This window comes from Triticum aestivum, chromosome 4B (genome assembly GCF_018294505.1).
Source record: "Triticum aestivum cultivar Chinese Spring chromosome 4B, IWGSC CS RefSeq v2.1, whole genome shotgun sequence".
NCBI lineage: Eukaryota > Viridiplantae > Streptophyta > Magnoliopsida > Poales > Poaceae > Triticum > Triticum aestivum.
Window position 1 is genome coordinate 587,578,236 of NC_057804.1, and position 17,197 is coordinate 587,595,432.

Sequence of the window (17,197 nt, forward strand, 5' to 3'; positions counted from 1 at the left end):
TGATGCGTATATCCGAGCAACTCGAGATGGGCTTACCAGAGCCACATACCGGTATTTGAAAGATATGCAGGTAAGTACACATTTGTGCAAAAATGTTAATCATATACCAATAGCCCCCGAGACTTGAAATAGTTGGTACAACTGATTTAAGGATCGTTATATGACCAGGTGCTCACAAAGAAGAACAACCTGTTGTCTCAAGAGCTGAAAAAGTGTCAGGCCCAGCTGACTGCTGCTAGCACCGAACTGGAGAAATCCAAGAAGGCGGCATCTGGTAATGTTCCCCTCTATCGAGAAAACATGATCATATACCAGGAGTATTAATATAGGTGCAAATCTTATGGCAGTGTCATTGGATCATCTGGAAGAGGCACCGGAAGTCGCACGAGCGGGAGGTCCAAGAGCTCAAAGGCAACTGGCTGCGGGCGAACGTATACTGACACAGGTCAGGGTGGAGAAGAAAAAACTCCAAGATGCCAACATCGAGCTAGGCGTGGAACTAAAAGACGTGCGTGCCCAGCTGGCTGACTCCGTGAAGGAGAATAGGAGGCTGCGAGGTAGCATATTTAGTATGTGTTTGGACTTACCTTTACATAGATCAGCAAGGAAAGAAACTGACAATAATTATGTCTGTAGGTATTTTAATGGGCCGTCCCGAAGAGGAGGTGTCCGGATTGTCGAGCGATCTACTACAAGAGCTGTCGCAAATGCACGAGCGAGCTCGGCAGGCGATGCAAAGTATTGCCAAGGCCTTATGGCCATCCGGCTCCCCTCCAGGAAGTATGGAGGGGCTTGTACAGCTATTCAAGGGAGCGCGGCGGCGCTTCCGATTATGGAAGATATCGGCCTGCCGGGAAGGTGTGCGAGAGGCCTGGGCAATGGTGAAAACTCGGTATACCAGGCTCGACCCAAATCACATGGCCTGGGTCGGACCCGTAGGGTCAAATGTAGAAGTAATTCCCGTTAGTTTGGTATATGACCAGGTACAAGTAGCCGCCAAGTATTCCCAACAGGATTGTAGGCTAGATAGCCTGTTGGATGGCATAGAGGAAGAAGTGTTTGAGTCTAAGTGACTATGTACTTCATTTGACAAATTATGTCTCTAGCTGAAAAACAATTGTCATGGCAGACCTTTTCGCTTCAACTTCTGGACCCGAAGGTGCGGAGTGCTTCCGAATACCCGCTCGGTAATGTAGACTGGGGTATGCGTGGAAACTAGGCTTAGGGGTCATAGTTGCTTGAACAGACAAGTATCCGACTAGTTATGTTATATTACATTTTGATCGTAAGGAACATCGTCCAGAGAGAATAGTTTTGTTAAGGGTTCCTTTCCCTGGGTAAGCATGCATTAATGTGCATGTCTGAACCATGTTTGAAAAAACCACAGCATACATAACATCTGGGGGTTCATAATGTGACAAGTAAAAAAAACATCTTTAGTCCGCCGACCGAATATTCCCTTAAGAACACTAGCTTTCGGCTTCACCCAGTCTGAGGTACACATCCGGATGACCCGACAGTAACAATCGCAGAGGTGCTCCCTTTATGCCCTAGCTGAACTAACGAGAACGTAGGGCATAAGCACAGGAGCCAGGCAACCCAGCTTGGCCAAAACTTAAGCTATATCGATGCATATAATGGCGAAGAAAAGGTACATACACGGAAAAGACACATATGTGTTGAGCTTGATGCTCTGAGAATAATAATAATAATAATAATAATAATAATAATAATAATAATAAGCTTCTATACGAGAAGCCCCTAGGTATAATTGACGTACATATTTTAGAATGTGTGCGTCGAAGGTGCACAATTTAGCTGCACAAAAGTTTTAAGGCTTAAAAGGGGAAAATGTGAAAAGAGAGGAAAATAAATACTAGAAACAAAAAGGGGTAAAGGAGACGAACGAAGAGTCCGGCGCTAGGCATACAATCTTCGGAGTCTGGCCGCGTTCCACGGGTACGGCTCTAGGCGATGGTCTGACGCATCCCGCAGGCGGTACGCTCCTCCGGTGAGTACTTCGTCAATGATGAAGGGACCCTCCCACTTGGGCTTGAGTTTCTCCTTTTTCTTCTCCGGCAAGCACAGAACGAGTTCGCCAACATTATAAGTCTTGGCACGTACTTCTCTGCTTTGATATCTGCGGGCCTGTTGTTGATAGAATGCGGAACGAGCTTTTGCAACATCGTGCTCCTCCTCCAGGGCATCTGATCTTTCCTGCTGATCCAACTCAGCTTCTCTCTCTTCATATATGCGCACTCGAGCTGAGTCATGAATAATGTCGCAGGGTAACACAGCCTCTGCGCCGTACACCATGAAGAAAGGTGTATATCCAGTAGAACGATTTGGCGTGGTCCGCAGCCCCCAGAGCACGGAGTCAAGCTCCTCCACCCAGTGCTTGTCTGATTCTTTCAAAGATCGCACTAATCTGGGTTTGATGCCGCTCATAATAAGACCATTATCTCGTTCAACTTGACCGTTAGTTTGTGGGTGGTATACGGAGGCGTAGTCGAGCTTGATGCCCAGATTAGCACACCAGGCTTTCACCTCATCGGCTATGAAATTGGAGCCGTTGTCAGTGATGATGCTGTGTGGAACACCATAACGGTGCACAACACTGGATATAAAGTCTATCACTGGCCCGGCTTCGGCCGTTTTAACTGGTTTGGCCTCTATCCACTTAGTGAATTTATCAACCATGACCAACAAATATTTTTTCTTATGGCTTCCTCCTTTAAGGGGTCCAACCATATCAAGCCCCCAGACCGCAAAAGGCCAGGTAACGGGGATTGTTTGTAGAGCGGTGGGTGGCATGTGGCTTTGCTGATTGGCGAAAAGTTGGCATCCGAGGCAATGTTGGACAAGGTCATGTGTGTATGCTCGGGCCGTTGGCCAGTAGAAACCTGTACGGAAGGCCTTGCTTACAAGGGCCCGAGCCGCGGCGTGGTGACCGCCGAGACCGGCATGAATTTCAGCCAAGAGTTGCGCCCTTCTTCCTCGGAGATACATCTTTGAAGTACTCCGGTAGCGCTTTTCTTGTAGAGTTCTCCCTCGTGAACCTTGTAGGCTTTAGAGCGCCGCACAATGCAGCGTGCCTCGTTCTGATCCTCAGGAATCTCTCAGCTATTAAGGTAGGCCAACAATGGTTCGGTCCATGGGGCGATGACTGCCATGATGAGATGGCGATGTTATAATTTCGGTGGCTGAGCCTCCGATGATGTCGGTGTGTTCGGAATCTGGGGTTCTATTCGGATCCGTATTAGTGTTGCCGCTCTCCCCTTGACACATCACGGATGGCTTGAAAAGCCTTTCCAGAAAGATGTTAGGTGGGATGGGGTCGCGCTTGGCACCGATGCGAGCAAGGACATCCACCGCTTGATTACTTTCTCGAGCCACATGGTGAAACTCGAGCCCCTCGAACCGAGCCGACATTTTGAGAAAGGCATTATGGTAAGCCGCCATTTTCGGATCTTTGGCATCGAAATCTCCATTTATTTGAGATATTGCGAGGTTTGAATCCCCGCACACTTCCAGGCATTGTATGCCCATGGAGACGGGCATCCGAAGACCATGCAATAAGGCTTCGTATTCGGCTGCATTGTTGGAGTCCGTGAATAATATTTGTAGGACGTACTCAACAGTATCTCTAGTAGGGGATGTTAGGACAACGCCTGCCCCTAGGCCTGCCAGCATTTTGGAGCCGTCGAAGTGCATGATTCAGTTGGAATATGTGCCATACTCTTTAGGGAGTTCGACCTCTGTTCATTCGGCGACGAAGTCAGCGAGTACTTGAGATTTAACAGACCACTGTGGTTTATATGTAATGTCAAATGGGAGGATCTCAATGGCCCACTTGGCAATCCGGCCTGTGGCATCGCAGTTATTTATTATGTCGTTGAGTGGTACCTCGGAGGACACCGTTATGGAGCATTCTTGAAAGTAGTGCCGTAGCTTCAGGGATGCCATGAAGACCGCGTATGCTATTTTTTGGTAATGTGGGTACCGGGATTTGCATGGTGTGAGGACAGTGGATACGTAGTATACCGGCTTCTGAAGCGGGAATTTGTGTCCGTCCGCCTCTCGTTCGACGACGAGCACCGCACTCACGACTTGGTGTGTGGCCAATATGTATAATAACATGGGTTCACTGACGTTTGGTGTGGCCAGGATTGGGTTGCTTGCTAGAAGAGCCTTTATTTCTTCCAATCCGGCCGTTGCCGCGTCCGTCCACTCAAAGTGATCGGTGCGTCGGAGAAGGCGATAGAGTGGCAATGCCTTTTCTCCTAGTCTGGAGATAAAGCGGCTTAAAGCTGCCACACATCTGGGTAGTTTTTGGACTTGTTTGAGGTCTGTTGGCGTAGCCAACTATGACAAGGCTCGGATTTTAGCTGGGTTTGCCTCAATTCCTCTATTGGAAACGATGAAGCCCAGAAGCTTTCTAGCGGGAACGCCAAAAACACACTTTTCCGGATTGAGCTTGATGTCATATGTTCAGAGGTTGTCGAATGTGAGACGCAGATCATCTATTAAGGACTCGACATGCCTAGTTTTGATGACTACATCATTCACGTATGCTTCAACTATCTTGCCGATTTGTTTCTCCATGCATGTTTGAATCATGCGTTGATAGGTGGCACCGGCGTTTTTGTGCCCGAAAGGCTTGGTGTTGAAGCAGAAAGGCCCGTATGGGGTGATAAATGCTGTTGCGGCCTGATCGGACTCCTTCATCTTGATTTGATGGTATCCGGAGTATGCGTCAAGGAAACATAGTGAGTCATGTCCAATAGTAGCATCGATAATCTAATCGATGAAGGGGAGGGGAAAGGGATCCATAGGGCAGGCCTTGTTAAGGTCTTTGAAATCGACACATAGGCGCCAGGATTTGTCCTTCTTTGGTACCATTACCAGGTTTGCTAGCTAGTCCGGGTGTTTTATCTCTCTGATGAATCCGTCCTCGAGTAACTTGGCTAGCTCCTCTCCCATGGCTTGTCGTTTAGGTTTGGAGAAGCGCCGTAATGTTTGCTTCACCGACTTATATCCCTTCAGTATGTTTTGGCTGTGTTCGGCCAGCCTGTAACATCCCAATTTTCCTAAATTAGGATGTTATTAGATCATACAAATGCATATCATATTTTCCATGCATTATTTTCTCTTCTGCAATATTCTTTTCATTATGCAACTAAAGGCAATTTATTGGAGTGGAGATAACATGACTTCTCCCCGGTTTAAAAATGTTCATAATGTCAAGAATATTATTTTCCAGTTCATCTGTTATGTTCTGGTATTTTTATTAGTCTTCAAAGTATTTTATTTGACTGTTTTGTTGCTGTTTTGTGTGGCCTGTTGCATAAAAATAATTTTCCAAAATTGCATTAGGTGAGGAACTAGTGTTCCTGTAGTTTATATTATGTTTTACTGTGTGTCTCTGTATTTTTGTTTAGTTTTTATTGTGGTTATTTTATTTTAGTTATTTGTGTTTCTGTAGTTGTGTGTAAGAAAACACCAGCCGGCCGGCCAGCCAGCCTGCACTGCCCGCGGCCCAGCCGCCGCACGGCCGCAGCCCACCTAAGCCGCAGCGAAGCGGTACGCCGCTCGCCCGACCCGCATCGCTCCAGCCGCTGACAGCGGGACCCACTCGCGCCCCTGTTCGTCCCTCCCGAGCCGGACACAGCCCCGTTGTGCCGCACGCGCAACCGAGCGTGAGCTCGAGTTGAGTCCAGCCTCTGGTCGATCCCGTGCCCTCCAAGGACGCCGCACGGGAGGACAGATCCTCGAGGAACCCTACTGCATACCTTTCCCGTCTCCTGTTGCCGCAAGCGTGAGCTAGGGTGAAACGGATCTCGCCGAAGCGTTCGACTCCTCTCCCTGTTGTGCACACGTCTGACACTCTGGGTTTGCACAACTCGCTGCAGAGCGAGAGAAGCAGGCTGACCCACCGGCGCCGGAGCACGCCGTGTTTCACCTCGTCGTCGTCGCCTACAGAGGGAGCAACGCCGCCGTGGAACACCACCACCACCTCCCCCTCTCAACGCCGCACTCGCCTGACATCTTTTCATGGCCGGAACTGCAGCAAAGAGAGAGGAACGACTCCGCCACCGACGCCCGACTTCGCCGGAGTTCAGGAGCTCGCCACTGCCGCTCGAGGGAGCCCCCTTGCCATTGAACACCACCACCACCTCCGCTACTCACCACCGCACCCAGCCGTCACTTCGCGTCCGCTAGAGACTCACCGGAGAGCCGCTGCCGCCGCCCGACCGCCGCCGCCGTTTCTCTGTTCTGGTAAGCACACGCACGCGCAGGAGTTCTCAGCCAATCAAGTGTGGCCATGTGGCGCCTGCTACAGGAGTTGCCGCAGTAGCCGACATGAACAGTGCAGGAGTTTTCAGCTGTCTTTTATTTTTCTCGGATTTTCACCAAAACTTCTGGTAGCTATATCTTTTAGCATATATACTATATTTAGGTAATTCTTTTTCCTGTGCACTCAAAAAAATCGGCACCTTATCACAATACCAACTTTGCACATGTTTGCACTGTTCAAATTTGAATTCGTTTGAATTTGAATTAAACCTTCCGGAGGCCATAACTCTCAAACCATTTATCGGATTCGAGTGATTCTTTTTGCGTTATGACCATAGTGCAATTTAGGTGCTGTTATGCTTCTGTTGTTGGGTTTTTGAAATGATTTTCTTGATGTTGGTTTTATTTTGGCTTTATTTTTGTTTCAGTGATTGATTTGTTGAATTGTGTGAAACGTGTAGATTGTCCGGAGTGCGACGCGAACTATTGTCAGGAGTGTGACTTTCTGAACCAGAACCAAGGCAAGTTACATGTTGATCATCCTTTACCTATTGTTTTCTATGCATGTAGTTAGATCACACTATAAATATCTGCATGTATAGGATTACTAAATTATTTTGCTATATGCAGTTGAGCTATCTTCCCGTCTTTTGCAAATCGTGGTAGTTGTAGTTTGCTATGCTTGGTTCGTGTATACATTGAGTTTATGTGAGGATTACATATTTAACTAAATTGAGTAGTAATTAAGGATTTAATTCACCTCTAGGCGGAAGTGGTATTGCTTGGTGTTGAGGGAAGGCATCATGGGGTCTTGCACCTTTTCTAAGGCCATGCGCCAATGAGAGTGCACCCTAAGTGGAATGCCGCGCAGGTTCAAAAAGATCAGACAGACTTAGTGACTAGTAGCTTCCATGTGCGGCCACTAGCTATATGGGCTCTGGCTTAGTTGATCAGTTGTTGGAACCCTTGCCCAGACTGTGTCGACAGATGTAGCGTATGTAGGTGGGATGTGGCCATCAGGTGGTTAAGGGAACCTCTTCTGAAAGACTTCGTCTCAATCTTCGGATTGGGTCCAGTGGGTAAAGCATACTAAACTCTGCAGAGTATTAAAACTAATCATGATTAGCCGTGCCCCCGGTTATGGGTAAATTTGAGCCACTATGCCATTACAGTTGTTGGATGATCTTGACAGATGTGACACTTAATAATATTTGTGGGCAACCTAATAAAGGGTAGGTTGGAGTTGATTTTGCCAACTCAACCTTGTGTATATAATTGTAGTAATAAAAGAACTAAATAAAATTTGACTATTAGGTAGTTATGAGGACAAAATCAGCTTTCTGCAAAATAAACCCTCAAGCCTTCCTTTTGTTGTACTATGCATATACATGTAGGTCTGCTATTATTAGTCCTGTGTAACTTGCCAATACATTCAAAGTATTGACCTATATGGCTGCAATGTCTCATGTTGCAGGATATTCAGACGAAGAGTAAGGTACCGTTAGGGTTGCGAGTCTGCACTTAGCATCGCCAGTGGACTATGATGGGACTCATCGTTATTTTCTGCTACTTTTCGCCGTTTGATTGAATAAAGCTAGCCAAGTGCTATGCATATTGTTTTATTTTATATATTCTGGATCATACGATGTAATAAATGATGCACTTGCTATTCTGGTATTCATCTATACTGTGTGTGCTAGCGAGTTCGATCCAGGGACTAGCACGGTAAGCACAGAGACTCAAATCCTTCGAGATTTGGTCGTTACATAGCCTGCATGGGATCCCTGGCATATCAGAAGGGTGCCAGGCAAATATGTCCCAGTTTTCGCGTAGGAACGCCCGCAGTGCTGCGTCCACCGTGGGGTCCAGTTATGCCTTGATGGATGCTGTCTTCGTGGAGTCCGTTGGGTGGGCCTAGAATTTGACTATTTCATCTGCTTGTTTAAAGGAGGTGGATTTGGATCGCTTATCGAGGATCACGTCGTCCCTATCCACCGTGGAGCACAATGCGGTTAATTCTTCGGCCGCGAGGGCTTCAGACAATGCCTCGAGGGCCAAGGCGGCAATTTTGATTTCGGTGCGGAGTGCTGTGTCCGGATCACTGGCAAGAGTGATGATTCCATTAGGCCCGGGCATCTTGAGATTCATGTACCCGTAATGGGGTATAGCTTGGAAGCTTGCAAATGTATCTCGCCCTAAAAGGGCGTGATATCCACTGTTAAAAGGGGCCACTTGAAAGGTTGTCTCTTCGGACCGATAATTCTCCGGCGTGCCGAATACCACATCGAGTGTGATTTTCCCACACATCGCGCCTCCCGACTGGGAATAATTCCTCGAAAGGTCGTGCTACTTTGCTCAATGCGTCTCCTGTCTATTTCCATTTTGTTGAGAGTTTCCTTGTAAATGAGGTTTAGTCCGCTGCCACCATCCATGAGCACTTTGGTAAGCCGAAAGCCGTCCACAATTGGACTGAGGACCAATGCGGCTGGTGCCCGGACTATTCTGAATTTTGGTTCGTCACTGGCATTGAAAGTTATGGCCGTGTCGTTCCAGGGGTTTATTGCTGCAACTTGGCAGACTTCAGCGAGGCTGCGGAGTGCCCTTTTGCGCCCATTGTTTGAGGCGAAAGTCTCAAAGACTGTCAATACCGTAGGGTTGTTGTCATCTATGGGATGTTGCTCTACGGTATTTTTGGTGAGGATATCGTCGCTGCTCTTGGCCACCTGCCGGAGTATCGAACATGCTCTAAGGATATGGATTGGTACGGTATCCGGTGTTGTGTGTATTTTGCATGGCCTATCGAGCCGTCCCTCCAGAACGGTTCCGCGCCCCGTAACGGGCTTTAATTTTTTTGTTATTGGATCAGGCGACCGACGAGGGTGCATCCTTTTTGTCCGGATGAGGGGTTTAGTGGAAACCGGTGGCTCCCAAGAGGCTGCCTGAGATTGCCAGGCGCTTTCCATTGTGCAGTACTTCTGTACTATTGTTGCTAAGTCAACGAAGTATGATACGTGATGGCGGTTGATTGCATTGAGGATTCCCTCATTCGTGCAATTTTTGCAGAATAATGAGATTGCGTCTTCATCGTGGCAGTCTTTGATCTTGTCTTTGACAAGGAGGAATCTGGCCCAAAAGTGATGGACCGTTTCCTGGTACTGCTGTCTGATGCGGGTAAGATCGCTTGTATCTGGGTAGGCGGGTGGATTTAAGTCCGAACCCTGACCCAATCTGGAATCCAGAGTTTGAGAAACTTCTGAGTTTAATAGCTTGGGCTCTGGAATATCAACCAATTTTTCAGGCTCACAGTCCGACTCTAGGTTCGGAATACGGGGCGTGTCCGCCTGCGGGCGGGTATCCGGCTCTGCGAGCTCGGAATTCCGAACATAGTTCGTCCTCAATATAGAGGAATAGTTGTCGCGTTGCTCCTCCACTACCACTATCTGATGGGTGATCGGCGAAGATTCAATTTCTCTCTGGTCGGGTTTAAGCCCAATCCAATCATAGTCTGTAGCGACTCCCAAGGCGGCGATGCAATCCAGGAGTTTGTTTAAAGACAACAACTCCATCAGATCCATCTGTTCGGAGTATTCTGAGCTGACGCGGAGGCGATTTTCGATGACCCGAGAAGTCATCGTCGGCCCGACGGCTGAACGGGCGGCGATGGTTAAGCCGCCCAGCCGGAGGGTTTGGCCTGAGGCCAGGGCTCCCCCAGAGGTGATGTTCTCCTTGATAACAAGGCGAGCCATCAAGCCTATCTTCGACGTCACAGCGGAACTCTCAATGAAAGCACCATTGTCGGTGTCAAAACCGGCGGATCTCGGGTAGGGGGTCCCAAACTGTGCGTCTAAGGCTAATGGTAACAGGAGGCAGGGGACACAATGTTTACCCAGGTTCGGGCCCTCTCTATGGATGTAATACCCTACTTACTTCTTGATTGATCTTGATGAATATGAGTATTACAAGAGTTGATCTACCACGAGATCGTAATGGCTAAACCCTAGAAGTTTAGCCTATGAGATTATGATTGTTGTTTCTATAGACTAAACCCTCCGGTTTATATAGACACCGGAGGGGGCTAGGGTTACACAAAGTCGGTTATAGAGAAAGGAATCTACATATCCGAATCGCCAAGCTTGCCTTCCACGCAAAGGAGAGTCCCATCCGGTTACGGGATGAAGTCTTCTATCTTGTATCTTCATAATCCAACAGTCCGGCCCACATATATAGTCCGGCTGTCCGAGGAACCCCTACTCCAGGACTCCCTCACCCCCTTGGGCCGGCCACCTCTTCCCTCCCCTCCTTTATATACATGGCCAAGGGGCACCCCATAGACACACAAGTTGATCTTTTAGCCGTGTGCGGTGCCCCCCTCTATAGCTACACACCTCGGTCATATCGTAGTAGTGCTTAGGCGAAGCCCTGCGCCGATAACTTCATCATCACCGTCGCCACGCTGTCGTGCTGACGAAACTCTCCTTCGGCCTCAACTGGATCAAGAGTACGAGGGACGTCACCAAACTGAACGTGTGCTGAACACGGAGGTGCCGTACGTCCAGTGCTAGGATCGGTCGAATCATGAAGACGTACGACTACATCAACCGCGTTGATAAAACGCTTCCGCTTTCGGTCTACGAGGGTACATGGACACACTCTCCCCGCTCGTTGCTATGCTTCTCCTAGATAGATCTTGCGTGATCGTAGGATTTTTTTTTTGAAATAATACGTTCCCCAACAGAAAGCACCAATGTCGGTGTCAAAACCGACCGATCTCGGGTAGGGAGTCCCGAACTGTGCATCTGAGGATCAAAGGTAACATGAGACAAGGAGGATAGGATATTTACCCAGGTTCGGGCCCTCTTAATGGAGGTAAAACCCTACTTCCTTCTTGATTGACTTTGATGAGTATAGGGGTTACAAGAGTTGATCTACCTCGACATCGTAATGGCTAAACCCTAGATGTCTAGCCTATATGTATTCTGATTGCCTCTATGAACGAACCCCTCCAGTTTATATAGACACCGGAAGAGCCTAGGGTTGTACAGAGTCGGTTTACAGAAGAAGGAAACTATACATCCGCACACCAATCCTGCCATCCACGCGAAGGAGAGTCCTATCCGGACACGAGGGGAAGGCCTTCTACCTTGTATCTTCACGGCACATCAGTCCCGCCCATACTACACAGTCCGGACACCCGAGGACCCCTTAATCCAGGACTCCCTCAGATTGACAACCCCTTTTTCGCGTTGGGTGCAAGTTGTTTGATTGTTTGTGCAGGTATTCGGTGATTTGTGCGTTATCTTCTACTGGATTGATACCTTGGTTGTCAAACTGAGGGAAATACTTACTCTACTTTGCTGCATCACTCTTTCCTCTTCAAGGTAAAAACCAACGCAAGCTCAAGAAGTAGCAGCCGGCGGCAAGGTGGTTGCTCTTGCGTGAGATGGCGCCGTCTCCAAGCTTGAGGTGCACGGTCCAGCGGGCGTGCGGGCCTGTGGCTCTTCTAGGTCACCGACTGCGAGGGTTGGAGGGGATTGGGATGCTTCAGATGAGAATCTACCCAGCTTTTTCGGTGCCGGTGACACGTCGCCAGTGGGCGTCGTTCTCCTCCCTGGAGGATTGTTGTGGAGCTCTCCCCCTCCTCCACCCCGAGCCATGTCCTTCATGTGAAAGCTCAAGATTCCATGTGAGTCGGGTGACGATGTCGCTCCCCCCTTGGGGGCGTCGCCTTGAAGGTCATGGTCTCCTACGCACTTCCCCAAGGGCTGGACGAGCACATCATCATGGTCGGCAGGTATGAGGTTGGTATGGCGCTGCGACGTGTGTGGCAATGACTATGGTGACGAGGAGAGCCTAGTCGCGGCATGTCCTTCTGATGCCGACAGTCCGGTGCGTCTATGTTGATGTGACAGAGAAGTCGAAGTTGCGGTGGCGGGGCCACTGCGGCAATGATGACTCCATGAGGGAGGTTTTTAGCGGGTGGTGCTCTCTGGATGTTGTGCTGGACTAGGTCAGTGCGAGGCTTGCAACTTTCTTCGTGGAACTCGTTAGCAAAATCGGAGCTGCATTGTCCTTCATGCCTCGGTCGACTTTTTGGCGTTTGTGGCCTGGTCATCCGCGTAGGTTTTTATCCGGTTTTCCTCTAGTTAACCAGTCAACTCTCTTCTTCTCAATGAAAATGGCACATCTTTTGCCTCATTTAAAAAAAACCACAATAAAAGGGCATTGTCGAAACGTTTCGTTGTCAAAAGGAAATGTAGGGTCACAGTTTTCTCGACAAAGGGTGGATTTTATTAACTCAAAATAGAGCATCAAGTGATACAAACATAGTGAGTACACACCCGGCCTGTGCATAGCTAGGATGCACATAGCCAACACCAACACACACACACACAGACAAATCACACCGGCAACTTGCAAAGTCAAACATGACCGAAGCTATGCCGTAGTGCAGCAAAAAGAAAAAAAACTCCAAAGCGATCAAAATAATGATCAACAGTCTACAACAACAACCATATTGGCACCACTCATCACTTGACATCAGTTGTGATGTGGTCACCACTTTCCACGACCCAAGCAACTACAGGCATAGTTCGGTCTTGACGTGAGGCGCCAAGCAAGTGAAAACCATGCCCGCACAAATAGACAGTCAAACCGCGACAAGAGCCACTCGCCGCCAACAAACTCCGAACAATGAAGGTCGCCGTCACACTTTGCAACAGAGATCAAGGGAGGATAGTCACCGACACCGTCAAACCCCAAATGGGGACGCTTCAACACTCTCGCACCATCCTTGTCCATGGCGGCAGAATCAGGCAGCAAAACAAAATTGTCGTTGCCGCCGGATTTCAAGGTCCAAGATTCTGGCCCCGTCTCGGCAATCACCTAGCAGTGCAGAACCACACCTTCGCCTATGCACCCGAGCGGAGAACCGCCATACCATGACGCAGCTGGCAGATGGGATCGTGGCCACCGATGTCTCACAACCAGAGACTGCCTGCCTGGCCATAAATCCACCGCCACTGTTGCACATCCATGTCCTCTGCATCAAGTCCCGTCCATAGATCTTACTCCGGAGCAACGCTGAACAAGCTTCCTCGAGCCCTGGCGATCAAGTCAGCTCCTAGACAATGTCTCCAAGAAGGTTAACGACGAAGAAATCACCGCCATCATCCGTCCCACAAAGGGAGCAAGGATTTTCCCGGAGTAAAGACCACGAGGGGAGGAAGGGAGCAATGTAGCGGCGCCTTCAACAAGGATTACGGCGCCCTGAAGCGTCGACGTCACCACTCCTGGCACCAAGCTGAGATAGGGTTTCCCCAATTCCCCTCACACCCTCCCCTTCGCATCAACCACCATGAACTAAGGCGTCTTATCCAGCGCGCCGACGGAAATAGGCGAGGCCACCGGAGCAATGCTCGATGACCCATCCGCCATTCCTGATCGCTGCCAAAGGTCAGAATACGCGCCCATCAGGCATGCCACACACACAGTCACCCTGGCCAACGCCCGTCCCGTTGGCCACGCCCGGCATGTCCGCACATGGAGCACAACAGCCGCGCCCCACCACCCCTTGCCGAGCAACGCTGCCGCCCGGTTGACGTGAGGCACACACACGCCCGAAGCATCGCCTGATCCCGTTGAGAACGTCGCCCACGGACCGAGGGCAGCCGCAAGGAGAAGCCCCGCCACCGCCGTCGGCCGCACGGGGTTCGCCCGGCAACGTCTTCCGGTGGCGGCACGGTGGATTTGATCTGGCGACGGCTTGCTAGGGTTTGGATGAGTCGCCCCCGAGCCGCCTCGAGCGTGGACGAAGCGGGTCACAGTTGGAAAGGCTAGCCAAATCTCTACCTAATAATAAAGCAAATTGGGTTTCCATCGTCCGTCATGCACTTTTGCAGAAAACCCCCTGCATTTTTCATGAATTAACCCACAGTACACACTTAAGTCATAACCGAACCGTTATTTTACATTTTTACGGAAACCCCCCTGACGTATTAGATAATTCACCCGCCGATCATATATAAGTCAAACAAATGTTTTTCTAAATTATTCATATCTTTTAAACCGTTACTCCGATTTTAACATTTTATATATGAAAATTGATTAGAAAAATGTGTAGAATATGAATATGATGTTATTTTGTTTGTTAAATATTTTTTAAAGATTATTTTGGAAGATATTTAAGTCAAACAAATATTTTTCTTAATTATCCATATCTATTAAACCGTAACTCCGATTTTAACATGTTATATATGAAATTTGAATAGAAAAATATGTAGAATTTGAATATGATGTTATTTTTACCTATTAAATATTTTAAAATGTTATTTTAAAAGCGAACTTGTAGCCTATAGGGCACGTCCGTTTTTCTTTCGTACCACGACGATCTGGATTGCAAATAAACAACCACTAAAATCATAAAGAGACGAAAGAAAACATCGATAACCACACATGAGCACCTCTGAAAAAACTGGCAGGGGAAAAACAACATTCAATCACACTTTGGTTTGTGTGAACACTGAGGCCACTGAGGATGAGAAGGAGGATAAGCGGCAACATAAAAATGATGCCTCGCTAAAATAAAATGCATGAACATATTATGATTATTGGGTTAAGAGTGTGTGTTATTTTTTTCTCCCGTTGCAACGCACGGGCTCTTTTGCTAGTACCCTAAAAAGACACAGACCGTTGCGGGGAAAACTTGGGTAGTACGGTACTTGGCGGCCGTCGCCATGTCCACCTCTTTTCCACCTTCTAAGATTGGCGGCGGCGCTACGTCGCCGACGGCGTCGGCCATCGTCGCGCAGGCCGTGTCCGGGTCGCACGTCCTCACGGTCGACGGGTGCTCCCGCACCAAGGGGCTTGTCACCGGCAAGTTCATCAAGTCCGGAACGTTCGACGTCCGCGGCCATAGCTGGTGTATCCTGTACTACCCCGACCGTAGAACCTCAGATGACGCCGACTGGATATCCATCTATCTATGTCTCGTTCACACCGATGCCGACGAGGTCAAGGCACAGTTCAAGATTAGTTTGGTCGATCAGCACGGGGAATCAGGGACATCATACAGCAACGAAAGCCAGATATGCGCCTTCAGAGTAACAGAAGGACCGTGGGGCTTCGGCGTAATCAAACGCAAGGACTTGGAGGGATCTGTCTACTTGAAGGACGATGTCTTGAGAATCAGGTGCGACGTCACGGTGTCGATGGAGATCATCACCGAGCACACCGCTCCGGCGGTCCTGGTGCCGCCGTCAGACATGCACCACCATCTCGCCCGGCTCCTCTCGGCCGGCGAGGGCTCGGACGTCACCTTCGAGGTCGGCAGCGAGGCGTTTCCCGCGCACAGGTACATGCTCGCCGCCCGGTCCTCCGTCTTCAGGGCGGAGCTCCTTGGCCCGATGAAGGAGAAGACCGCAACTCGCGTACAAATCAACGACATGGATGCCAATGTGTTCAGGGCTCTCCTCCACTTCATCTACACTGACTCATTGCCAGAGATGGACGACGGGGACTCAACGGCGATGGCCCATCATCTGCTTGTGGCGGCGGACAGGTATGACATGGAGCGGCTCAAGCTGATTTGCGTGGAGAGGCTCTGCAGCGGCCTCTGCAGAAGCACGGTGGCGACGACGTTGGCCTTGGCCGAGCAGCACGGTTGCGGTGTGCTCAAGAAGGCGTGCTTCAAGTTCCTCACTTCTCCGGGGAACCTGAAGGCGGCCATGGCGAGCGAGGGCTTTCAGCATCTGAGGAGCAGCTGCCCCTCTCTTCTCGAGGAGTTGCTCGCCAAGCTTGCTCCCTGGCATGCTTCTGTTGAAACTTATGGCATTTTTTCTGAATCATCCTGTTATTTCTATTTTCACATCTGTGGCTGTCGTTTATATATCAGGGGTGCAAGTAGGGCTGGAAACCGAGCCGAGTCAAGCCAGCTCGGCTCGACTCGCTAGAGCTCGTTTCGTTAACGAGCTAGCTCGACTCGACTCGTTACTATAACGAGCTTAAACCCAAGATTGACTTGACTCATATAACTCGCGAGCTGGCTCGTTTAGCTTGTTAAGCTCGTTTAAGATATGAACATAAAATTCTCAAATATGATAAAAATGATTATGTATATATTAAACATATATATCACTAAACAATTGTAATTTCCTTGTAACGCATGAGTCTTCTAGGTGGTTGGGCCTTCAACGGCTAGACCTTGTGTTGTGCACCTGGAATGTAGGGTGCTGAGTGACTGATCTTTTTTTGTATTGGGAGTAGCTGATCTTTTGTACCGAGCCTAACAAGTTGCACAAGTACTCGTGAGATTTGCTTGTTTAACTTGGTCTATAAACGATCTTAAACTAAACCTCGGCTCGACTTGTTATTCTTCGAGTTCGAGTCGATTCGAGCCGAGTCACGAGCTACTCATTTAGCTCGCGAGCTTCGAGCTTTTTTTTCAGCCCTAGGTGCAAGGATTGAAATCGATTCTTTTGACTGGTAAAGAAACTATTTTCGCGGTGCTTTTTTCCTTGGATTTCTCGAGTGTATCATCAATGCGAGTTACCAACACATCGATTGCCGGTTGACATGGTAGCTGGTAGAGTAGAGATCGCATGCATCATAAAACATCTCCCCGCAAAAAAAAAAAAAAAAAAATCTGCACCTAGCGAAGTACAGTAAAACTGAATGCGCTGCCGGCCGTTCCGCGCCAACGGCACTCAGCTCCTCTGCTTCGCCGTCACCACATCTCACATCCACAGACGACAGAGAGCCGCCATGGCGACCGGCGTTGGCGCTCGCTCCTCCTCCCCCGTCCTCGCGCTCGCGTCGCTCCTCCTCCTCCTCTGCTTCGCCGCCCCACTGACGACGGCCCGGTCCCAGAGGAAACCTGCTTGGCTCAAGACCATCTCCAACACGC

The 17,197-nt window shown here is 49.1% G+C and overlaps 1 protein-coding gene across 1 annotated transcript; it reads left to right on the plus strand.

Annotated features, from left to right (window-relative positions):
* Positions 1 to 15,029: 15,029 nt before the first annotated feature.
* On the plus strand, positions 15,030 to 16,244 carry LOC123090247 (BTB/POZ and MATH domain-containing protein 2-like). The gene has a single exon (XM_044511641.1). It carries the CDS (start codon positions 15,030 to 15,032, stop codon positions 16,242 to 16,244), a length of 1,215 nt encoding a protein of 404 aa, XP_044367576.1.
* The last annotated feature ends 953 nt before the right edge of the window (positions 16,245 to 17,197 follow it).